Source organism: Xenopus tropicalis, chromosome 2, assembly GCF_000004195.4.
Source record: "Xenopus tropicalis strain Nigerian chromosome 2, UCB_Xtro_10.0, whole genome shotgun sequence".
Taxonomy (NCBI): domain Eukaryota; kingdom Metazoa; phylum Chordata; class Amphibia; order Anura; family Pipidae; genus Xenopus; species Xenopus tropicalis.
In genome coordinates, this window is record NC_030678.2 from 72,885,223 (window position 1) to 72,911,401 (window position 26,179).

Here is a 26,179-nt window from a genome sequence, read left to right on the forward strand (position 1 = left end):
TCCAACAAAATGGTACAGTCCGACCCCCCCCTCTAACAAAATGGTTTTGTCCGAACCCCCTCCAATAAAATGGTACGGTCCGAACCCCCTCCAATAAAATGGTACAATCCGACACCCCCTCCAACAAAATGCTATGGTACGGCCCAACCCCCCCCTCCAACAAAATGGTACGACCCAACCCCCCCCTCCAACAAAATGGTACGGCCCAACCCCCCCCCCTCCAACAAAATGGTACGGCCCAACCCCCCCCCCCTCCAACAAAATGGTACGGCCCAACCCCCCCCCCTCCAACAAAATGGTACGGCCCAACCCCCCCCCTCCAACAAAATGGTACGGCCCAACCCCCCCTCCAACAAAATGGTACGGCCCAACCCCCCCCCCTCCAACAAAATGGTACGGCCCAACCCCCCCCCCCCTCCAACAAAATGGTACGGCCCAACCCCCCCCTCCAACAAAATGGTACGGCCCAACCCCCCCCCCTCCAACAAAATGGTGCGGCCCAACCCCCCCCTCCAACAAAATGGTGCGGCCCAACCCCCCCCTCCAACAAAATGGTACGGCCCAACCCCCCTCCAACAAAATGGTATGATCCGACCCCCCTCCAACAAAATGGTATGGTCAGACACCCCCCCAACAAAATGGTACGGTCCAACCCCCCCCAACAAAATGATACGGTCCAAACCCCCCCCCGACAAAATGGTACGGTCCGACACCCCCCTCCAATATAATGGTACGGTCCAAAACCCCCCCACACACAAAATGGTACGGTCCAACCCCCCCCCAACAAAATGATACGGTCCAAAACCCCCCCGACAAAATGGTACGGTCCGACACCCCCCTCCAATATAATGGTACGGTCCAACCCCCCCTCTCCAACAGAATGGTACGGTCAGAAACCCCCCTCCAATAAAATGGTACAGTCCGACCCCCCCAACAATAAAATGGTACGGTCCCATCTTTAGTTACAGTGGCTGTCATGAAACCATATCATTATGTTGGGTTGAAAAACCCACAGACTATTCTTCGACTTCAGCTTTTTCTTCTTCTTCTTAGCGCCCCCCATTTTCTAAACGCTACTCCTCCTACAGTTTTAGGGGTACAACACCCAGATTCTCCACACTTCTTCACCGTATAGCGGAGCAGGTTGCTTGTGTTTTTCTAAGCGATCCCGCCCCCCCCCCGTCTTTTTGGGGAGCCGCTCCGAACACCCCAATTTTCCCATTGACTTTGACAGGGAAGATTTTTAAACTGCTGCCACACTTACAGCTTTAAAGCTACACCCCCCAAACTTGAATAACATATTCATGGGGTCACCCCAAATGAAACAGTGACATTTGTTGGATGACCCCCAAAGTGGGAGGGGCCAACAGCCAATCAAATTTCACCCATTGACTTTTATGGGGAAATTGAAACTGCTGCCGATCTTTGAGGCTACATTCCCAAACTTGAATCACATAGTCATGGGGTCAGCCTGAATGAAAATATGATGATTGTTGGATGCCAAAATGTGGGCGGAGCTGTGAACAGCCAATCAGATTTTACCTATTGACTTTTATGGTAAAACTTAAACTGCTTTCTTTAAATATTAATACTAAGGTCCCCAAACTTTGCAAAGCAGAGCCAATCCATTTCCACCCATTAAATTTAATTAGTTAATATTTAAACTGATGCCATTATTTAAGTATTAATTCCAGCGTTGTTAAACTTTACAAAGTTAGTCACTGGGTATTTAAAGAATGGCAGCAGTTTAAATTTAAACATATGAAGTCTATACAATGAAAGAAATGGGATTGAGTATGTAGTCACCCACTGACTGACTGGGAACCCTGGCAACAAACTGGAGTTGGACGTACCATTTTATTGGAGGGGGGGTCAGGCCGTACCATTTTGTTGGAAGGGGGGTTGGACCGTACCATTTTGTTGGAGGGGGAAATCAGACCATACCATTTTGTTGGAGGGGTTCGGACCGTACCATTTTATTAGAGGGCGGGGGTTAGGCCGTACCATTTTATTGGAAGGGGGTTAGGCCGTACCATTTTATTGGAAGGGGGTTGGATCGTACCATTTTGTTGGGGGGGTTGGACCGTACCATTTTTTTTGGAGGGGGGGTCAGGCCATTTTGTTAAATTTCATTGGTTTATTTGATGCCATTATTTAAATATTAAGTCCAGGGTTGTGTATACTTTCCAGAGTTAGTCACTGGGTATTTGCCGTTCAAAGTTAGAAAAAAGTGGGCGGAGCCACCAATAGCCAATCAAATTTCACCTACTTACTTAGAATGGTGAAGTGTAAAACGCTGTCAGTCTCACTGGGTGACTTCAACTCGAGGTTAGAAAAAGTGGGCACCACCACCAACCACCAATCACAATTTACCTATTGACTTTTATTGGTTTAAGTTTAAACTGCTGTCGTTCTTTAACTATTAATCCTAGGGCCCCTAAACTTTGCAGAGTTAGTCACTGGGTAACTGCAGTTCCAAATTAGAAAAAGTGGGCGGAGCCACCAACTACCAATCAGATGTCACTCGTTGACTTTCAGAGGTGAAATCTAAATTGCTGCCATTCAGACACAATTAAAACCAGGGTCCCCAAACGTTGCACAGTGGTTTTTACTATATAACTGTGGTCCAAGTTTAGAAAAAGTGGCAGAGCCATCAACAGATCAGATTTCATTCAGTGACTTGACTTGATGTTTTTCAACCCAACATGAAGTTTGTTCTCAAATTTCCCTTTCTAGTTGGACTTTGCTATTTAATCAAGGTCCCAAAACTAGCACTACCATAAAGTTTGTTTCAGTGAATGTGTATAACCAATTTTCATCCCTCCCAGTCTACTACTCACAGGGGCATACCCAGAAACATGGTACAGGTATGGGACCTGTTATCCAGAATGCTTGGGACCTGGGGTTTTCCTGATAAAGGATCTTTTCGTAATTTGGAAAGTCTGTTAAAAATCATTTAAATATTGAATAAACCCAAAAGGGCTGTTCTGCCTCTAATAAGGATTAATTATATCTTAGTTGGGATCAAGTACAAGGTACTGTTTATTATTACAGAGGAAAGGAAATCATTTTTAAAAATTAGAATTATTTGCTTATAATGGAGTCTTTGGGATATGGCCTTTCCGTAATTCAGAACTTTCTGGATAATGGGTTTCCGGATAAGGGATCCCATACTTGTACCATAATTAGATCCAATGCTTTTTCACTGCCTTTTATATACTAGTCAGGGTATCTAATTCAATTTTATTTTTTAAAATGGTTGTTAAATAATGTGTAGACAGCACTGTGTTTTTGTTTCATGGTCTGTTACAGGTACTTCAGCTTTCTTTGCAGACAGATAAACAAACTCTGAAGATATTTTAATACATCTCACCTCATATGCGGTTCCATAATGACATGTAAATTGACATTGCCTGTTTGTGTCTGCATCTTTCTCAATATCTGTAAAAAATATAACTCCATCTCCGGAGCAGGATATAATCTGCTTGTCATTGGTAAGAGGCAGGAACTTTGCACTAAAAATATTGGCTCTGTGACCTGATCGAATTCTTGTCAGGACCTTAAAAGAAATTAAAAAAAAGTATTAGTGTTACAATAAAAATAATATTTCACAATTTCACATAAGACGCACAGAATAATGGAAAACTATTAAATGTTAAAGAAGCCTATTTGATGCACCCTGAATTATCATAATTTCATATACTATAAAGAATAATTACCAAATGTTTTAAACTACTATAGGAGTTATACTTATAAATGGTGTGTAAAAAAAAGTCCTGTGAGAATAGAGCACAAATCACCACTTAAACCCTGTATTACATTATGAAAATCCATGTTCACGAAAGTGTAAAATTCTTGAGTAGAAAGGGCGTGAGTTTTTCCTGCTAACTACCCTGCGTTCTACACAGCATTTTACTCATTAATTAATTCATATTTTCCTTCTGTTGTCCAGTGGACTGGAGTGACACAAGCAGGTCATACACTGGCCAATAAACACTGCCAACTGGGCCTGTTCTGGCCATCCAGATGTGTGGCCAGGTCAGAGGAATCTTCCCAGCCTGAAGTCTAAGGTGAAGCAAAATAATGGTGTAAATTCGAAAAGTAAATAAAAATACACAGCTTTATAAGTTGCACCACATTCAGCTATTATATTCTGTCTGATTTTAGAAAGTGTTAATCAGGATTAAGATAATTTTATAGGATTGGTTTATTATTTTAATACAGAAAAACCCCGATTTTATGTTTTCCCAGAATTTACACCGTTCTGATGCCGTCCCCAGGGAAAAATAAAATGTTACATATAGTCATTCATGTCAGATTCCCTCATCTAACTTATAAGCACCATAGCAGACCATGAATGTGATCAGTGGCTGATGGGGTTGGGCTGAATTAACTCCCCTAACAAGTGGATTTTGCTTCATAATCATCAGAGTAAAAATCCAAAGTAACCTTGTTCATATTTGTCAAACTGATAAAACATGTAAGGCCAGAAATTAAAGAATAAGTTAACCTTATTTTTTTCTTTCAGTAGAATTACTCTAAACAGCCTCCAGAAATACCTACCGTTGTCCTAGCATTCTTTTTGACCTGGTTCCTCAGTTAGAAGTTAATCCTTTCCTTTGCTTCCTTGTGCAGAGTGAAGACCCGCCCCCACTTCTTGTTGAGTTCTCTCTTCAATTTGACTACTCTAGTAGACCTGGGGAGCCTTCTGGGCATGCGTGGAGGCAGCAGGAGCCAGTCTGTGCATTAGCAGGGTTTTTTTTTGTTTTTTTTATGAGAGACCTGAACAGGAAGTGGGGGCGGGCCTTCACTCTGCACAAGGAAGCAAAGGAAAGGATTAACTTCCAACTGAGGAACCAGGTCAGACAGAATGCTGGGACAAAGGTAGGTAATTCTGGAGGCTGTTTATTTTTTTTCTATCAGTAGAATTACTCTAAGGTTTACTTATTCTTCTAAAAGCAAAAATAATCAGCATAGCCTCTAATGAAAAGCTTTCATATACACTACAGAATGATATGGAAGCCTATGATAAAATCTGGCTACCCTGGCTACTCTGTGAAAACGACCCCCAATTATTCATGGCTATACGGGCCTAAAGATTGTAGCATACCCCCAACCATAGAAACTGGCAAAAAGCAAAAGATGTATATGCCACCACTCTACCAAAATAATAGGTCCCAGCAGCTACAACACTGTTTTTCATTATTTGTTACTGTATTTCATTTACCTTATTTCCCTTTTTTTTCTTTTTGTTTTCATATCCATATCATTACTCATGATTTCACCTAATAACTGTCTTGAGGGCGCAGATCACTGCACTGGGGCAGTCTGCCAAAGTTGTAATGCAATATGACAAACAAAACCAATAAAAATTGTCAGTTTAAAAAAAAAAAATAAATAATATAATAATATAAATATTATAAATATTTTTAACCGGAACTATTCCAATTCAAACATCACTTGTTTACCGGTTTTTAAATAATCAAGTTACTCTTGATTATTGATAGTTTTCCCACAGATCCACTCTCAGTATTTCAGGATAAAAAGGACATCTGTGCTCCCAATTCAAGTAAATAAAAGCCAAAAAAAGCGATCACAAGTGCTTTTCAGCTGGCTGATACAATACAAAGTTGGAATGATGTCACTCCCTTCCCTTTCCTCCCAGAAACTGATCAGCAGAACAATGGGAAGGTAGCAAGATAGCACTCAATAGTAAAAAATCCAAGTCCTACTCATGACTCCTCCAGTGGGAGTAGGAGAGACAATAGCTCAGGCAAAATGACCTGAGATTGCTGCCAACACACTAATATTACAACTTAAAATATATATATTTGCTGGTTGAAGAATAACATTTTAAATAGTAAAAGTGTCATTTATAGATGAAAAGTACACCATGAAAATCAGAAAAACAGAATTCCTTTAAAGGAGACATTTTATATAAAGTTCATATTCAGTTAAAATATTCATCCTCCCTCAAAATGTGAAATAATGCAAAAAGAAAGATGTTTTGAAAGCATTTTAGCTCCTAAAACTGACATTATATGAGAGCTGCATACACAACCTCAGCAAAATGCCACAGCAAAATGAAAGATGGGAGTGTCGCTTCAGTCTCCCACAGGAAGTGGTCACAGACTGACAGGCTTTACTCAGGCTTTACAGTAAAACAGAAAACCCCTCCCAGTTTCCTTCTTCTGTGTCTCTGCTTGTGCTGCTGCCAGTGGGGGGGGGGGGTAGAGAGTAGAGCAGGAAGGGACTGCCTGTGACATCGCTAAGCCCCGCATATTCACTGCACTGTGCTAAAGTCTATCAGGGCCGGCGGCCCCAGCCCCATACTAAAGAGTCTAAACCGGAAGCTGGCATAAGGTCTGGGTAGAGCGCAGTTTTCAAGCAGTTATGGACATATTTGAATCCAAAGAGATTAAAATAAAAGCACTTCCTTCTATTTTACATGGTTTAGTGCATTGTAAAAATTTATGGTATATATATATATATATATATATATATATATATATATATATATATATATATATATATATATATATATATATATATATATAAAATCTCTATAACATAAGGATCGACCCAGTCATGCATAGTAGTGCTGGGCGGTATACCGGTTTAACCGGTATACCGGTTTTAAAAAAAAAAACGGTATAAGTTTTAAACATACCGCTATACCGGTATGCGCGCCTCCTGCTTTTTTTCTCCTGTTACTTCCGGGTTGCGCCCGTGCGTACGTGACGTCGGCGCGCATGTGACGTCAGCGCACACGCTAGGACGCATCGCTGGAGCTGGAGGAACTACAAGTTGGGTAAGTTCTGCTGGGGGGTTGTGGTTGGGGGGGCTGGGGGGGTTGTGGTTGGGGGGGTTGTGGCTGCGGTTGGGGGGGTTGTGGTTGGGGGGGCGGGGGGGTTGTGGTTGGGGGGGCGGGGGGGGCTGGGGGGGTTGGGGGGGGCTGGGGTTGGGGGGGGCTGGGGTTGGTGTTGGGGGGGGCCACCAATATTTATTATTTATTTTTTTATTTATATACCGTCAAATACCGTGATACCGATATAATTTTGAAAATACCGTGATATAAATTTTTGGTCATACCGCCCAGCTCTAATGCATAGTGTTACCGTTTTGATTTAAACAATTTAGCCAATAGATAGGCATAATCGGGTAGTTGAATTTTCATATCATTTTAAACTTTTTCCTAGTTTCCTTTCTAATTTTAAGTTGAATTTTCAAATACCGTAATAAAAGAATGTTGTTATGGCTGTGTGCCATTCAAGTTGTATGTCTTATAATACAATTACTAGAATTCCTTTAAATACATGCAGCCCTACATTAGGCAAATTTAACAAGTTTTTCTTTTATTCATCGTATATATCCTTCACTAAGCACTTTACTAAATATTTTGATTTGCACCTCTTCTATTGTCATTATGCATTATTTATCTGAGCATGCCATTTCTTTCAATATTGTCTAAAAACGATTTCTTAAAACGCAATTACATCATTTTGTTGTACTGTGTTTGCTTTCAGCTCTGAAGCCGGCAGACATCTTTTATATGTCATCTTAACAAACCTGGGACCAAACTATTCTCTTTTTTACAACATAACACATTTATTACTTGGTACATGCCCTATGCATGACTACAATGAAAAGTATGAGCCACCAGGCAAACTGCAAGGGCACAGATTGCTGAAACAAGTTCAGAAGCTGTATTGCGTGGATGGTATTTTAGCCACTAGTAACCTACAAAATCAGTGGTGGCTAGCCTATATTTTAAGGTACATGTACTGTACATTTCTTCATGCTCAGCTGGAACAAACTGATATAAAAAATATACAAGGATACAGACAAAAAAATAAATAAAAAACACACCAATATTGTAACAACATACTTATATAGAAGGCACTAAATAAACACCATCAACTTACTTTTTTATTGTACGGGTTAGTGATAACCAAAGTGGTATCATCAGAACCAGATAAAATGTATTCTCCTGTACTACCCCAAGAAATTGAGTTTACCTGTATCAAGAACAAAAAAAGAAAAAATATATTAGCACTCCCAAATATATGCCTCACACATTTCTCACAAAAGGTATTATTTTTAAATTTTGATTGTAAAGATTACCAAAGCTTGTGGGAATACTAAGAGAAACTAAGATCTATAAAATGTTTAACTTGATTAATTTTAATGGACAGCAGCGAAAACAATTTACCCCATGTACGCAAAGGACACTTCAGATCAATTAAACCAGGAATGGAAAAAAATGGACAATGAAAAAATATGTAATTTTGTGCATAATATTACATTTTCTGTGTAACAGCTTTAGTTAATAGTCATCATCTAGAACAGTGCAGTCCAACTTTTGTGGTACTGAAGGCTAGAATTTTTCTGGCCTACATGGTGGAGGGCCGCTAATGGAAGTCAGTTTTGACCACTCCCTTGTTAAAACTGCACCCACTTCAAACCACACCCATGTTATCACAAGAGCTTTTAAGACCATACCCAGCATATAATTACATACCTTAGGGACCATATAATTATAATTCCAAATGCAAATAAACTTTCAGAACAAACCCCTGCCAGGTTCAACTCCCACAGGCAGCATAGGGCAGGCAGAGTATGGCACACACAAGCAGCATATGGCAGGCAGAGTATGGCACACACAGGCAGCATAGGGCAGGCATAGTATGGCACACACAGGAAGCATACAGTGACACAATGCTGGCACTGCTCCTATAGTCTGAGGTGTGAACAGGTGAACAATGTGGGAGTTTACAGTCAGATCTGAGGTGTGAACAATGCAGGGGATGAACAATACAGGGATTAGAGGGTGTGAACAGTACACAGGGGATTACATGTTTAAACAATACAGGGGTTTAGAGCCTGAGGTGTAAACCATGCTGGGGCCAAGTTAATCTCATTACTGATACCATTTAAAGTTTACACAAAGGTAAGCAGTCACAGCAGCCAGACAGGTGGAGGGCCACACAGAGGGGGCCGCGGGCCGCTACTTGGACAGCACTTATCTAGAACATTGCTGTTTCAAAAGTGTAGAAATTATTTAAAATTCATATTGGTACATATTATATTTAAATGTTGATGGCAAATAAATAAGTTTATGAAGCCAACAGGAAGGATGGACTTCATCTAGTCAACAGGAATGAAGCTGGACAGCTCTGATCTACAACATTTTATGTTCACATGAGCACTTTAACAGTTATTTTTTATCTCTAGTTGATTCTAATTGTTTTACTTTAAAGGAGAACTAAACCCTTGTAAGAAGTATGGCTAAAATACCATATTTTATATACTGTACTTAATGTACCACCCCAAAGTTTCAGCATTTCAGTAGTAGCAATGATCTTGAACTTCAAACTTATCACAGAAGCTCCCCATCTTGGAGTGCCTGCGACACTCGCTCGTAGCTGTTGAGAAGCTAAGCATACAGGCCCGGATTTGTGGCGAGGCCACAAAGGTCTGGGCCAAGGCGGCACAAATTTGGGGTCAGCGATGCCGCCCAAGCCGCACATACAGAGAAAAAGGGACTTCTCCCCACTGCTCCGTATGTGAGTTTAAATTGACAAGCGAATGTGCATGTGCGGGGGGTGGCCTCGGGGCGCCCATATAACAAATCCTGCGCTTTAAGCATAGTAGTTATCAAGCAGAAAATGAGGTTTGCCTGCCATATAAGTTGATGCTACAGGGCTAATTATTCAAATATGATGCTAACTCCATTGGTTTCAGAGCTGCTATGTAATGCGAATCTGAATTATTTACTATTCAACCTTATATTGTGGCACTATATTTTATAAATAAAGTATTGTGAGTTGGTCCCTAAAATTAGTAACGGAGAGAAGGAAGAGCATGTGCAATGAATCAGCAGAAAAGAAGATGCAACATTTCTGCCCTACTTCTTTAGTTAGGGTTTAGTCTTTGCTAAAGACACTATAAGAGTAAAATAAATAATTTTCTAGTATCAGATTTAATACTTTTAAAGGACAAGAAAAGAAAGATTCACTGATGGAATGTGTAAAACACCCTCAGTAAATTCCAATGTCTAATTTATTTTTCCCTGGGTTGGTACTCTTTTTAGCAAAAAGGAGCTTGGGAGAAATTAACTCAGCTTCACAGCACCACTTTTCTTACCATTTCCATGCTTTCCAAGTGCTGTCTTAACATTTAAGCATGCACAGCAGAATAAAATAACTGTGAAATCACAGAAGTTTGTAGTAAGAACTAGGAGGTGTGTTTGAGTCTTTAAAGGGCATCTATCACCCCTATATTATTCCCCCACCAGAGGTGCAGGCTAATAGAACCCACACTCCATATAGAGGGAAAAAACTACCCTGCCAGCGCTGGGCTACCCGCACCAGAAGGGAAACAATATTGGGGTGATAGGTGCCCTTTAAGGCAAAAGATTAGACCAAGAAAGATACCTTGTAGTATATTATTTTACAGACAGTTTATGATAAAGTTATATTCTACAATCCATAACTGCTATTTGTCATAGGTCTGGTTGAAGATTACCCATGCTAAATGAAAGTTTGAGCTCTAAAATAGAGAAGCATACTCTGAAAGAAGTGCATAAAATCACCCTGTAACAACTGTTTCTCTTCACCCGTCAATAACATCAAATCCTCTCAGTTTTAAATATTAAGAAATGATGGAAGGAACAAATAAGGATGCATTACTTTGATGCATTGTATTATTATATTTAAGAATTCCATAGCAAATAGTGGTACTAGGTAAGTGTTACTTACACAACCATCATGAATGTTTAATGTTGCTTCCAATTTAAGTCTTTGCACAAACTCTCTTCTTCCTACATTAAAAAAAATGCATATCATGTTACAAAACTATAAAGACAAAAAGGAACAAATAGCACACCTGTTATATTGCCACTAAAACAACTGAAATACAGAACAATATAAATAAAGAACCAGAAAAGCACAGGAAGCAGTGCCCATTTAGAAAAAACTTTTGAAATACTGCTTCTGACTTATTGCAGGAAGAAATGTATATAATTTAAATATAGCTGAACCACTGAAACCTCAGGACTGTTTCTGCACACAAGCTTTTTTTTTTTCTGAGCAATACTATAGTCAAGACTATTTGCTGAAATTGAAATTGAACTTATGCTTTCAAAGCATAAATTCAAATGCCTTTGCACTTCTTAAAGGAATAGTAACACCAAAAAATGAAAAAGCTTTAAAGTAATAAAAATATAATGCACTGTTGCCCTGCACTGGTAAAACTGGTGTGTTTGCTACAGTAATACTACTATAATTTATATAATAAGCTGCTGTGTAGCCACGGGGGCAGCCATTCAAGCTGGAAAAAAGGAGAAAAGGCACAGGTTACATAGCAGATAACAGATAAGTTCTGTAGAATACAATAGTGTTTTATCTGTTATCTGCTATGTGCCTGTGCCTTTTCTCCTTTGAATGGCTGCCTCCATGGCTACATAGCAGCTTATTTATATAAATTATAGTAGACTTTCTGAAGTAAACACACACCTTTTACCAGTGCAGGGCAGCAGCACATTATATTTTAGTTACTTTTATACACTTTCATTTTTTGGTGTTACTGTTCCTTTAACATGCTAGGCATGGTTTGGCCCACTAAAAAAAGCTATAATTTACCATATCTTTATTACTATAAAGGACAAGGAAAGGCTAAGTCACTTGGGGGTGCCAAAATGTTAGGCACCCCCAAGTAACTTTAATCCCTTACCTTGTACCCCGGGCTGGTGCCCCTGTTAGTAGAAAACAGCACCAGCCCGGGTTACCTGGAGCGATGCGCTTCCTCCTTCCTTCTTCGTTTAGCTGCGACTATACGATAGGCACATGCGCAGTAGAGTGAAAAGCTGACTTCTCTGTTAAAGTTCGGCCTTTTCACTCTACTGCGCTTGCGCACACACGGAAGCAGGAAGTGCTGCAGGGGTAAAAGGTAGGCAATTTAAGTCACCTGGGGGTGCCGTATATTTTAGCACCCCCAAGTGACTTTGCCTTTCCATGTCCTTTAAGTACAGAAAAAATAAAATCATGCTTTCTATACATTTTTAATTTGTTTTGTTGCACAAAATTGTGCAAATGTGCAAGTAATTTGCCAGAAATCATCAATACATTATCTATTCTCCAAACTTGAGTTTTTATACAAGTTATCATCTGAATAAATCTACAGTTCATTAATTCATAAAAAATTAACAATCACGGCATCAAAATAAAAAATAAATAGCAAACCTATGATTGTCAAGATATTCTAAGTAGAGTGCCCTAGGGAGGCCATTTACAAACAGTTGGATTTTTTCCCCCAAATTTCCTATTTTTTAGTGCAAACAGCATATTTGGTGTCTCCTTATCAGGCCTTTCTTCAGTTCAACTAATCATCAAGGTTGAAACCTTGAACCCACCTACTCTATAAACACGTTTCCCCTTGGTTTCATTATTTCTTGCATCCCTGCCTTTGCCTTATCTAAAGAGCCTTTTTTTTATTTTTTTATTTTTTATAATTTAAAGAGGACCTGTCACCCTAAGAAATAATTCCAAATTGTTTTCTATTGTGTTTTCAAGTAAAATAACCTTCACTTACACTATAAAAATTATTTTAATCTTATTTTCTTTAGCCTTGGAATTCACAATTGCAGCGAGAAGACAGTTGCCATTTTGTGGATAGTGTTATTAAGGCAAGCTTTGTATCTTACCAAAATCTTGTTTCTGTGCCAGTATGGGGGGACCTGATGTACTGGTTACAAAATTAGATGGGGAGAAGGTAGGGGGAATGTGAGGAGTGCAGCAACATCTAAGAAGTTCTGAATTCAAAGTGAAAGTAACTGTCTGCCTCTATGCCTCAGGCAATATGTGATTGACAGCTGGGATTTTTAAATGCTTTTATAATGGGTTTGGATGTGTTAATAAAAAAATGAGTATGGGTTTTATGTTTAATTTGAAAAGGACTTTTATTATACAGCTTTTTATGCCTGGGTGACAGGTCCACTTTAAAACATATTAGTTCACTCCATGAACCACTTAATAAAGACTCACACAAAAATGTTAACTCAAATCCAAAGTGATCTGAGAGCATATTCTGTGTGCCTTTCACACACTTGCTCTACTCCCACCTAGTTCCACCCCTGCCACTCCAGCTTCGGACAATATTGTAGGACTTAGGTAGGCGATTAGGTGACGATTCTATACATTTCAATAGAGAGCTTTAGGTTCACTGCTATAAACCAACCTAAGTATTTTTGTGCAACAAACCCCTAGTTTATAAGGGGCCTCTGCCCAAATTTCCTGCTTTGAATATAAACTGTTTTTAGACTTTGCTTGTTTGTATTGGCCGCAAAACTTGACAGCACTGAATTTTATAAACAAATCATATCAATAAACGTTTAGTGAGACTGGGCCAGTTACTATAAAACACTCCAGGCACACCCTGCAACATGACAACAAGAAAGATAAATATATCATGCTTCTGATACACACACTGCTGTATAATATGGTTAACCAGCAACTTTTAATGAGTCCGACACATTGATGAGTAGTACAATATACAGCCATAGCTTGCTTCATGACACAGAATATTAAGGCAAAATATACCCCCTTTTGACATTGGCTAATTCTCTTGGGCTTATGAAGAAAAGCTGCATAAACAGTTACAGTAGAACTTTAATTTACATACCCTGATTTTACGGTTTGTTTTGCATTTTACACCATTTTTGTGGTCCCACCAACATCAGATTCAAAAGCAAACTATGGTGAGCAATATCGGGCTAATACAATTGTTTGGCCCTAGAATTAAAATTCAAACAGCGGGTATATGGGCTGTCGTACAGAGGACCACATCAATGAGCCAAACAGTCCAAGCCAGCAGTCCTCGATTCGGTAGGCTTATTTGGGCAGATAAGCTGCCTAATCGGCCTGAAAGACCATAATTGGCAGCTAAAATCTGCCCATGTATGGCCAGCTTAATTCAGGCAGTCTACTAAAACTGTTATAGGATAATGACATTTAGGGGTGTTTTATAGCCTAAAAGTATATTTGTATTGCAATGAATTTAAATGTATTATTGTTAGTGGAATCACATAACAGCAAAAACTAAAATAATTTCTTATGAAGTGCACCTCTTTGTTGCTTAAGAAATGCAATTTTCTGATAATTATCTATTGTAAAAGCATCAGCTCGCAAGTCTTTTTCGGCGATTTCCGGAAATCGCCCCGCCGCGTCTGCCATCCCGCCGGCGACTTACATGTTCGCCGGTGGGATGGCAGGGGTAGGCAACTCGGGGAGATTAGTCGCCCGCGAACAGGGAGTTAATCGCGGGCGCCTAATCTCCCCCGTGTGCCAGAGCCCTAAATGTAGCTTTATCTGACCCAATCTACTACTTATTTTATTTAGTGCCCTTTAAGCAACAATTGTACATGTAATTGAAATTCTGAATCTCTAAAAGTATAACAAATCTACTTTTATGATAGCTAGAATTCCAGTCACAAACCATGAGTAGGGTTGCCACCTTTTTGGTTTTCTAAACACACAGATGAAGGCAGGGTGATGTCACAAGGGTGAGGTGATTATGATGTTATATGCTATTATAGCTATGATGCTATAAAGGGTCAGGTATTTGGCAAGTCAGGAAGGGGATTGACTGTCCACAGAGATTTGTCTGGATTTCAGAGCTGGGTAGTTTTTAACAGGACAGACCAAAGGTCTGTGTGGTTCAAAACTTGACATTTTGCAACCCTACTATTTTTTGCTTACTTCCTTTTTTGTTTTGCTTGAACCTTATCTACTTTTAAAGAAATGGGAACTGATATAAAAAAAGACAAAGGGATCTGTCCGCAGATTTATGTAAGTTGCATATGAACTGGCCCAGTGCCGACCTAGGAATAGCCCTCAGCATGCTCACCTCGTGCCACCCCAACCCAAACAGTGAAAGTGTGGTACTGAGAATGAAGCAACTTGAACCTTAAGGACCATTCCCATAGCTTTGCCAAAAGAATAGGCAAATATGCGGTGGCAGGTTTTTTTTTTTACCCGTATAAGCACCTGAGGGCCACCCCGCGAAAGCTGTCCCCTCAAGTACCTATACATTAAATACGGCCCTGCATGTGCAATACTTTTTCTATAGAACTACCTAGTTAGTATGCCTTGTATTGTTGGTAATTATTGTTGGTATTATACTGTCCATGGATGGGGAATTTCTATAAGCTAACAGCATTACAAGAGACAAATCTTAAATTGATACTGATTCTATTTCCAGAGCAGGAGCCGGCTGTGTCTTCTGTGAAGTTGCCTATGTAATAGACTACAGACCAGACCTTTATATTCAAAGAAATATTAGATATATAATAGATCTACATAATAGATCTGTAAAGGGGAAATATATCCCACTTATTTTGACTTTCAGTGGTCTTTAACACTACATTACAAACAATACTACTTCCAAAAAAAAATATATTAGTTTTTCTTTTTTTTGACACAGATATACCTAATTTATAGACTGAAAGGAAACCATAAAAATCTGTCTTTGCCTGTAGGGACAATTTTTTCCACCGCCTTGGGCTCACACTGATCAAGCCCCTCCCTCATCTTGTCCCATTGTAAAATTATGAATTCTGGGAAATTTATATTTGCAAGTTTAGGTAGTTTTGTGGAAAAGTGCATCTTTTCTACAAAACCCCAGCTAAATAGGATCATGTCAAAGGGAGTATATTTTCCTTTATGAATACATCTATGTACATAATGTCTCCACCCAAGCAAAGACATGCTTGTAAATATATGTGCAAGTCTTTGAGGTACCAGCTGTGCAAAATTCCCTTGTTTATTTCTATATGGTTTATGCACATATTGATAGTAATTCTGAGGTTGCCTCCACAGGGAGCAATTCATTTTTAACAGGAAAAGATACAGTCAGAGAACTACAAGGATATAAACTACTCCATTAACGTGGTTTCCCACACATAAATCTAACTTTTTTCAAGATGACAGTCTATTTTCAAGCACAAATACACCAGAACTAAAGAACTAGAAAATATCTTTGCTAACAGAAAATATTCCTGCTGTCCAGATGTCAGTTCTGAAAGGACTTATGCAGTGTAATACCATCTTGACTATGCAAGTCTTCTTTTACAGTTTTCCCCACCTAAATTGTAACAAATTAATATTAAAACAAACTCTCTTACCTGTTCTGATACTGATCACTAATCTCAAAGTACAATGAGGTCTCAGCAAACATTACAGATGCACAGGCTAGTATTTGTAGCAAGGCTGCATCTGCAGTTGCTTGTTTGTTCCGGAGCGCTGGGGACTGGACGCGCAGGACATTTTCACTTTTTTTTTTTTCTTTTTTTTAAATCTCATGTAAACCCTAGATGCTTCAAAACAAACAAGCTCACCAAGGGCTGAGTATGAAGATGATGGCTGGTTCATGGGCCTAGGGCTGTCCTTTCTGAAAAAACAGCCCTGCAGATATTTAAAAAGGTCAGTTCTCAAGACTGAGCTTCTAAGGACCCAACAGAAAGCTGACATCCAGGGGCCATTCTAAAGACTGTTAGATATAAAATATGCTAAATGGTACTGATGTAAATTGCCTCTAAGGTAGACTGTACAAAAGTGGGGCCAACAACAAGATTCCATTGTACTCTTGCAGGCCAATCCAACCCTTGTATATAAGGGTCTATTGCCTGGAAAACCATTATTATAAAAGCTACAAAATGCAGCACTGCTATTTCCCAAAAGTGTTTTTTTTAATTAAAAAGAAAAAAAAATCTTTTGTTGATGTCTAATTTGCATTTTCTGTGTAATAAGACATTGCCTTGAACTAAAAGTTAACTAAGCTGGTATAAATCCATTTTAATGTTAAAAACTTTTACTGTATGTAAAACCCAGGTAAATATACCTATATAGTGTTAATACAATTTTTTTAAGGCAAATGTAACATAAAAAGTACTATGAGGATAGCGGTATTCTGGATTTTCAAGCTATTTAATCATTTACATGAAAGTTTGCTTAAAAAAAAAAAAAAGGTTTGTGAACAATTTAAAATTTTCTATATTTTTATACTAAAACATCATAAACTAAAACATCATCTGATTTTCAAACAAGTCCTAAAAGTAGATGAAGAAAATTTGGCTAAAAAAATTGAAACAAAAAGTCTTATATTTGGTCATGTATTTATTGAAAAAAATTATCCCTTAAGATATATGCATGTGGCAAAAGTAAGTGAATCCTTAGGATTATCATAATTTGAAGGTGAAATCGAAGTCTGGTGTTTTCATTCGTGTGACGACAATCTGGTGTGAATTTCAAAAACGGGAATCCATCAAAGACTGATCACACAAACACATTTGTGGATGTGTATCATGGTTTGAACAAAAGACATGTCTGAAGACTTTAGAAAAAAAATTATTGATGCTCATAAAGCTGGAAAAGGTTACAAGACTACCTCTAAAGAGTTTGGACCAATCAACAGTCAGACAGATTACGTACAAATGGGGGTAATTAGACCATTGTTACCCTTCCCAGAAGTGACTAAACATCAAAAATAAATCCAACTGCAAAGTATCTAATAGTCTGAGAGGTTACAAAGGGACCTCTAAACAACTGAGGGCCTGTCTCACATTTGCAAATGTTGGTGTTCATGCGTCCACCATTAGGACAACACTGAACAACAATGGTGTGTATGGCAAGGTAGAAAGGAGAAAGCCACTGCCACCCCCCCAAAAATATTATTTTATTTATTATATATATATATATATATATATATATATATATATATATATATATATATATTATAGTATACTGGAAGAATGTTTTGTGGATGGATGACGCCGAAGAAAAAACTCTACATTCCAGCATTAGAACCTTATCCCATCTGTGAAACATCGTGGTGGGGGCATTCTGGTTTGGGCCTGAGTTTGCAGACACTCACAGTTAGTGTACACACACATGCACACGTATACAATTTTTTAATGATATGTGTAATGTTTTTATAGTACGGTCTCTGGACCTGCAGCCTGGCCATGACTCTCTTTCAGTTCCTGTCGCTCTACAGCAACCAGATACCCCATACAATTGTGTGACATGTTTTATTAGATTGTACCTAGATGGTGTTACATTGTTATTACATTTTTTTTTCTATTATCTTTTTTTTTCCCAGTTTGACAATTTACTGAGTGTCCTCATTGGTAAATTATTGGCATTTAGAGGCTTCTTGTTTTGGAAGTTGAATTACACAAAACCACAAAGAGATTTAGAAAGCTTAGGTTGTTCTAAAAACATTATTTCTAGTTTTCCTTGATAAAGCTAAATGCCCCTGAAGAGAGAAAGAAAACAAAATGCTCAAAAAAAGAGAGTGAATGAAATTATAAATTCTGCTGGCACTTGCAGGATTAAACCAAAGTCAATGGCTTAATCTTTTATCAAGGAAACAATTACACTAACGGGCAGATTTACTAAAACTCTAACCTCATTTTTTTTCTTTTTAAAAATTTAAATAAACTAATTTCCACGAATATACTTAAAAGTCTGAACTGAAAAAGTCTGTGCAGGAAAAAGTTGTAGAAAAGTTGCAAAACTGCAATCTTTTCTAATTGTCACATAAAAACCTCTACTTTTTTTGCACAAAAATCCAAAACCTCTAAAGTTTTGAACCAAATGAAGGATCCTCCAGGGAAAAAAGGGACATCTGCCATAGACTTCTACATGATATTGTCAGGTTTTATTTGGCAAATTGTCAGATTCAGTTATTTAGCCGTTTTGACGCATAGTAAACTCTTATTCTTTGACTTTTAGCACAAAAAAAAATCCAAATCAGAAAAAAAATCTGACTGTTTGTGAATTGCCCCCTAAGCATTTGCAGGCAAAATATGGAACTTCTTCAATTTTGTCTGGATAAATATGGTTCAACATGGGTTGTTGTTATACCTATATAAGTCGTTAGCGTGTGACCTTTGTTTCTCCTGGCAAAAACACTCACCCAAATAGTTGCTACGGACCACATCGGGCTCACTCAATCCAAGAGAGCGTTTCCGTACATCCCATATTAGACCAGAATAGCACCGTGACATAGTCCAGTTCCTGTATATCCTTTCAGGCTGGCTTGTCCAACTAGAGAGGATTTAAAAAAAACAAAAAAAGTTACTTGTTTTATCTGTTATGGATCTCCAATCATGTTTAGCACTAGCCTGTATCCATAATACAAATAATGCATGGCACGACAGTGTCATTTGTTAAACAGCTTATGTAGCGCCTGAGATGTGGTACGCCATTCACTTATGTTTCTGCTTCCTGATTGGTTTACTTACAATGGCAATCGGATTTCTTAGCGCAAGGTAATAGCGACTCGTGACTAAACAAAAGCGCAGATGCTTGACTTCATCGGGAAAAACTGTGCACGACTACAGCTTAAAGGAAGGCGGCCACTCTGCCTGTTACAGGCTCCCGCTGTAAAGTTCTGTCAGGCGCTCAGTGCGAGCAATACACAGGGCCGGAAGCGGTAAAGGACGCTCTGACAGCCATGTATCTTACCCACTTCTCCGACCAGCGAACCGTGTTTGTTTGTTTGTGGTGGAGGTGATGAGTGGCAGCAGCTGTAGCAGTGACAGAAATAGAAAAGAGCCTAGGATGGAAATGGAATTGCTCAGCTCAATACGTCACCATGACCTGTAATATAGGAGGAGTTACAGAATCTGAATGGGTGGGGGAGCTGCAGAGTTAGTTGGAGAAAATATTGCTCGAGTTCGGGCTGTTTGTATTTGGTTGCAACCAAAGCACAAGAGATTTTTTAGTAAATTGTGGGATATAGCTCCTTTTACTTTTGCGACTTTCATAAACGCGGGAGGGTTCTTATTTTCCTTTGTGAGGCTATAATTGGCAATACGATGGCCATGACATAAAAGATAATGACAGATGTAGCAAATTCTACACATTGTTCGCTTTAATTTGTATAGGAACCACGCACAAGTGTTGCTAGGAGTGCATTTTCCCTTCTTAAAATGTGCTGGATGGTAAAAGCTGTCACATCTACACTTCTCCTTGGTTCCCAGTGAAGTCTCATTATAGGGCTTCTTGCTTAATAAGGGTTTTTTGTTTTAGGTATAAATGTTAATGGAAGCAGACTAGAACTGCAATGATATAATGCTGCAATATTTGTCTTTATTGGACACTACAGGGTTGATTCACTAAAGTGCGATAACGCTTCTCACATGCTTTTTGTGTTAAAATTGATGTGCAAAAAACGTGCGATTCGCTAAAGTATTATCGCATGCATTAAGTCGCATATCGTATGCGTTAAATAGCGCGCAAGCGCATGCATTAGTATTATTTCTGCGAGCTAATTAACGCAATGCGGTAAGCATTGCGTTAATTAGCTCGCAGAAATAATACTAATGCATGATTCACAAACACTTAGGGGGAGATTTACTAAGGCACGAACGCTTTGAATGCGTCCGAATCTGTTTTTTTCGCAATGATCGGTATTTTTGCGACTATTTCGTCGCCGTCGCAAAAAACGTATTGTTGCGCCAAGTACCAAAGTTTCGGATTCATTCAAGCTTCAGTATTTTGACTTTCCTTTGGCCAGGTTGGAGCTGCAGAGTGCCATTTATTCCTCTGTGAGGCTTCCAAAATCATGCAAAGTCGGAAAGGTTTTTTCCGCCGTTTACGATCGTTCAATACGATAAAGTCACGACGGCGACAAAAAAGTCGCGAAAAATAGGAAAAAGTTGCGACGGCGATGAAGAAGTCATGAAATTTTCGTTTCCAATCCGAATTTTTGCTATTCGGGATTCGAATTTGTGCTTTGGTAAATGCCCCTTAGACACGCTAAATATCGCATTACTCTATGCAAAAATTAACACCTACAGTTCATGAGCTTTTGGCAACACAATATGGAGTTTGCAGTGCGATTTATTCAAATATGTGTTGGCCCTAGAGTGATGCATCCTCCAGTTTGCAGGGAAATGGTCATTTTAAAAAAAAAGTACTTTTACGAATGTAATGGTGTGTATGGCTAATTTGGCGTGCGCGTGATACGTAGCACACGTGCATGAATTAGCACTCGCGACAAGTAGCACGCTGCGTTAATTAGCGCGCGTTGCGTCAAATACCGCACGAAAATAGTCTTCGCAACTTAAATAACGCAAACAGCATCGCGTCTAAATTAACGCAAATATACTTTTAGTGAATTGTGCGTTAAGACACGAAAAATTAGACACGATAAAATTTTTAATGCATGCTATAAATAGCGCTCGAAATATCAACCTTTAGTGAATCAACCCTTACATGTTTTGATGTGTTGAAATGTTTTTCATGATATCATTTTGTAAAAAGAGGGAGCTTTTTTCTTTACAATTTTAAAACTCTTGCCACCACCAAGCACAGCTCTGTGCCACTAGCCCACTGCTTTATTATAAATCATGTGGAGGAACATAGTAGGCAGCTTCTGTGCATGTATCTGCTTAAATTGTTGATTCCAAACAAGACAAGGCACTGGTGCTTTGGGAGACTCATGTTAAGACATTTATGACCAGGAGGCAACGGTATCACTATTATATAAAACAATGAGTGAAGTGGATCCTACACCCAAAGCACATTTACAAAGGGATTATCTTAGCCTGGCAATTATAGACCAGTAAGTTTGACATCTGTGGTGAGCAAGTTATTTAAAGGCTTGTTAAGGGATCACATTCAAAATTATATTCGGGAGAATGGTATTATGAGCAGTAATCAGTATGGCTTTATGAAGGACAGTGTAAAGGTACCTGGTGGTCTATTGGGGCGGCGGGGATGCCCGCTGCCTCCTCCGTTGCGGGGACGCCTGCCTGCTCTTCCTAGGTGCGCGGCCCTTTAAACTCCGGTGCCTTCGTGCGCATGCGCGCTAGCGTCTACGTTCGGCGCACGCATATGACATCACTATGGCGCCAAATTCAAATATTTAAGGCCCTTCTAGCTTTAAATCCTTGCCCAATGTAGGTTCTGCTTCCTGTGAGTTCCTGGGTGTGTTTCTCTTGCTGTTCCTGCCGTGTTTGACCTTAGCCTGTACCTGACCTTCTCTTGTTTGCTGCCTGTATTGACCTTGCCTGTTCCTGACTATTCTTGCCTGCTGCCTGGACCGACCATTGCCTGAGCGACTATTCTATTGGATCCTGACCCTGTACTGCATTGCCCGATCACTGCTGACCCTGGCCCGTCCTGACTACGCTAAAGTGTTCCCCACCTTCCTGTGCCTGCTCAGAACTCTCTCCTTGGGTCTCTCACAACAAGTCCTGGCGGCACCCGAGTAGCGAAGGGCTCCTCCCGACATGAAAGGCAGCGGTTATAGGCAGAAGCATGAGCCGAGCCCGGACCCTTGGAGTCTGTTCTGAGTTTTGGGATACTGATCGTGACAGACAGGTCATGTCAGACAAATTTGATTGATTTTTATGATGAGGGTAGTAAGACGTTGGACAGTGGGGTTAAAGAAAATGTGATCTATTTGGATTTTGCCAAAGTGTTTGAGTTAATCTCAAGCTGCAGGCTTCAGTTCTCTCAATAGTGCCCTTAAGTCTCCCCATATTTCTCCCGTTCAGATTATCAGAAGCCTCATAGGGAAAAAAAACCGCTGAGCTCTGTAAAGAAAGTTCCCATAATGCCTCACTCCTGCACTAAGACCAAGATCGGTGTACATGCTCAGTTTGTAAGACTATGAGGAAGCTTCTTGCTGATTGGCTCAGATCACACATTCCTGAGGGGGGGAGGGAGTTCTTAGCATTCTTAAGGGAGCAGGAGAGAGGAGAGAGCTGCGTGTCTCTGGCACAGGAAACAAAGAGACAACAAATCCTGTTTCTTTTGACAGAGAACAGAGACAGAGCTTATGGCTATATTTACATAGACTGTTCTGATAAATCTTACTTAGTTTTTACCTTTCCATCTCCTTTAAGTAATATATCAGTGTTTGCAAGTAAAACAAAACTATGCAGCCCAATTGTTTTCATCCAGAAAAAAAAGTCACATGATTTTATGGATTCAGATTTGTTTTGCCCAGAGGCATGGATTCAGCCAATTTCCTAATCCACTTCTCTAGTCTATCGCTTTTTAAGCACCTGACATACAAACAGGAACAATGTAAAGAAAGACCCTTTTGGTAGATTGCAGAATCTAAGCTATTGACATGGAAGTACAGGTATAGAATCTGTTATCTGTAATTCCATGGACCTGCATGGCTGGTGTTTGCATGCTCTGACATGACCTTATTCACTAGTATAAAAGATACTGCAGGATTGACCTGGATGTAATATCCAGGATTTATAATTATAAATACCTATAATTTTCAGGGACAAATTTCCATAACAGTGTCTTTAATCTGGCTGGTCAGTTTATCTTACCTTAAAGAGTACAAGTCACTGATCAGTCCAGACTGACGGTAGGGTTTAAATGAAAATGAAATTGGTCTCCAGCTGCACTCTGTGCAGCCGAAGCCAAATGGAAGAAAGTATACATGACACAGCATAAACTAGCTTATAATATACTCCTTATGTTCTAACAAGACAGAGTAGCCATGACCACATTGATTTATTTAGAATTGCAGGTAGGGCTGAGATAGAACAGTTGCAAAAAAAATTAAAGCTTTACCTTTCAATTAACTTTTAGTATGATGTAGACGTTATATTCTGAGACAATGTACAATTGTCTTAATTTTTCAAAATAGTGAATTTGAAAAATCACCTTCTGAGTATACCTAGTTCATAATTACAATAAATATAAAGTGACAAGTGCTTGTAGAAAATTGATCACTTAATAAATAGAAAATTAGAGTACAACATCTCTGCTTAAAAAACACACCCTGCAATTCCCATCTTGATAAAAGTTAGAAGTATAGATGGTGGAGATATTCCCTATAGGAGCTTACTGTCGTAACAATTGGCTAATAGGCCTAAGCCCTGGGAATACCACAAGCGAAGATAAGGCAGGAACTCTGGAGCTGCGGTCTCAATTTTTACCTTCCCTATACTAAATTAAGAGAACTCATTTTCCTAACAAAACCACAAACTCACAGGTCCTTAGAGGGAAAACAGATATGGGAATAAAATCAAGGGGAACAATTCACATTAAAAATATATAAATTGCAATTCCAACTCCCAAGTGGGACTTATTATAGGCAATAATACCCGCACCAAGCTCTGCCCTGATGCATGTTTTGCCAGCGGTTTTCTCAAAAGAAAGATAGGCAATTGTTAAGACATTAAGCTCCTATAGGGAATATCTCCACCATTTATACTTTTTAACTTTTTGTACTTTTTTTTAACTTTAAACCATTGAAATTTAGTGGATGAAATCTGTTAGTGGCCCAACCCACTTTTCCTATTTTTGAATTGCAGTCCCCCAGTGACCAACACTGCAAAGTTTCGGGACATAAAAATTGTGGGACTGACACCATTTTACATTTCACCATTGAAAGTAAATAGGTGAAATGTGATTGGCTGTTGGTGTCTCCACCAACTTTTCCTACCCTTTAACCTTAGTCCCCCAGTGACAAACTATGAAAAGTTTGGGGACACTGGCATTAAACATGTGAGAATGGCAGCAGTTAAAAATTCCCCACTGAAATCAATTAAAGGAGATGTCAACCCTAATTTTAATTTCACTTCTAATGGATAGGGCACTTTACCACCACTTAAACCGCTCCCTCAATCTCCTCCTACAGCCTGCACCACCGCATTCTTTTCTGCTCCGTTTTGCATGTCACCCGGCGGCCATTTTGCCGGGTGACATCATTGAGAGCGCGTGCCTGACCTCTTCAAGCATCTGCTTTTTTAAACAAAGCTGTACAGACAGCTTTTTCCTTAAAATGAAACTGTTAGGGCATTTAACAACAATAAAATTAAACAGGAATGAAGTGTAGATTGCTTAAAGGAACAGTAACACCAAAAAATGAAAGTGTTTTAAAGTAATTAAAATATAATGTTCAGTTGCCCTGTGCTGGTAAAACTGGTAAGTTTGCAACAGAAATGCTACTATAGTTTATATAAATGAACTGCTATGTCAACACAGGGGCAGCCATTGAAGCTGAGAAAAAGGAGAAAAGGCACAGGCACATAGCAGATAACAGATAAATTTTGTAGAATATAATGGGGTTTTATCTGTTATCTGCTAAGTAACCTGTGCCTTTTCTCCTGTAAATGGCTGCCCCCCTGGCTACACAGAAGCTTTATTATATAAACTATAGTAGTCTTTCTAAGGAAAACACACCAGTTGTACCAGTGCAGGGCAGCATTACATTATATAGTAATTACTTTTATACACTTTAATTTTTTGGTGTTACTGTCCCTTTAAGTATTTCAGCAAATGTTTAAGCTTTCAAGACTCACTTGCAGATCAGATTCAGCGGTGAAAAGGTTAAACTTTCCTGCCTGCAGTCAGAAGAACGTGTTCCAAGAGAGGGAGCAGAGAGCTCTTGTTTACAAAGGCAGAGTTAGTATAGCAACTGCCTATGCGATCGGCTGATTGGAGGATTGGCTGTGGGCGTGGTTAAAGAGTTCAATCGTCTGCTGTGTAGAGAAAAGATTGATCTCAAGTGAGCATGCTCATTAAAACGGCTTGGAACTGGGCATGTGCACCACGCCAGGCAGACAAGGAGATTCTGAAGGGAGGGGGGAGGGGGAGTTTGCTTCTGAGGGACAGGAATGGCAGTTATTTAAACAGTGCTGTGAGGCTTTTCTCTGCTAAAATTTTTGGTTGGGGGGTTGACATGTCCTTTAAAGAAATGTGATTGGCTATTGGTGGCTCTGCCCACATTTTATAACCTTGAAAACGTAGTCAACCTGTGACTGGCTGCAAAGTTTGGGAACCCTGGCATAAATAATGTGAGAAAGGCAGCAGTATAAATATAAACCAATGAAATTCAATTGGTGAAATCTGATTGGCTGTTGGTGGCTCTACCAACTTTTTCTAACTTTAACCTTAATCCCCCAGTGGCCAACTGTAAAAAGCTTGTAGACACTGGCGTTAAACGTGTGAGAATGAAAGCACTTTAAAGTTCTGTAGCTCCACCCACTTTTTTCAAATCTTGAATTATTGTCATCCAGTGACTAATTTTGGGGACCCTGGAGTAAATAGTGTAAGAGTGGCAGCATTTTAAATTTCAACAAAAAAAAATTTAATAGATTAAATCTGATTGGCTGTTAATGGCTCCACCCACTTTT

General features: G+C 39.3%; 1 protein-coding gene across 8 annotated transcripts in view; it reads right to left on the reverse strand.

The window, feature by feature from the left end:
* The window catches only part of dcaf6 (DDB1 and CUL4 associated factor 6), a 77,502-nt gene extending 57,853 nt beyond the window's left edge, over positions 1-19,649 (reverse strand). For 3 of the 8 annotated variants that reach the window (XM_012964231.3, XM_012964220.3, XM_012964217.3), the window contains exons 1-5: positions 19,304-19,648; positions 18,976-19,106; positions 10,761-10,822; positions 7,926-8,018; positions 3,374-3,559 (exon numbers count right to left, since the gene is read on the reverse strand). In XM_012964231.3, the coding sequence (XP_012819685.1) occupies positions 3,374-3,559; positions 7,926-8,018; positions 10,761-10,822; positions 18,976-19,066 (432 nt within the window). In that variant the 5' untranslated portion in view covers positions 19,067-19,106; positions 19,304-19,648. Of the gene's footprint in view, positions 1-3,373; positions 3,560-7,925; positions 8,019-10,760; positions 10,823-18,975; positions 19,107-19,303 lie in introns of all 8 variants that reach the window. The other 5 variants (XM_012964213.3, XM_012964201.3, XM_012964206.3 and 2 more) reach the window with 4 other exon arrangements.
* Positions 19,650-26,179: the final 6,530 nt, after the last annotated feature.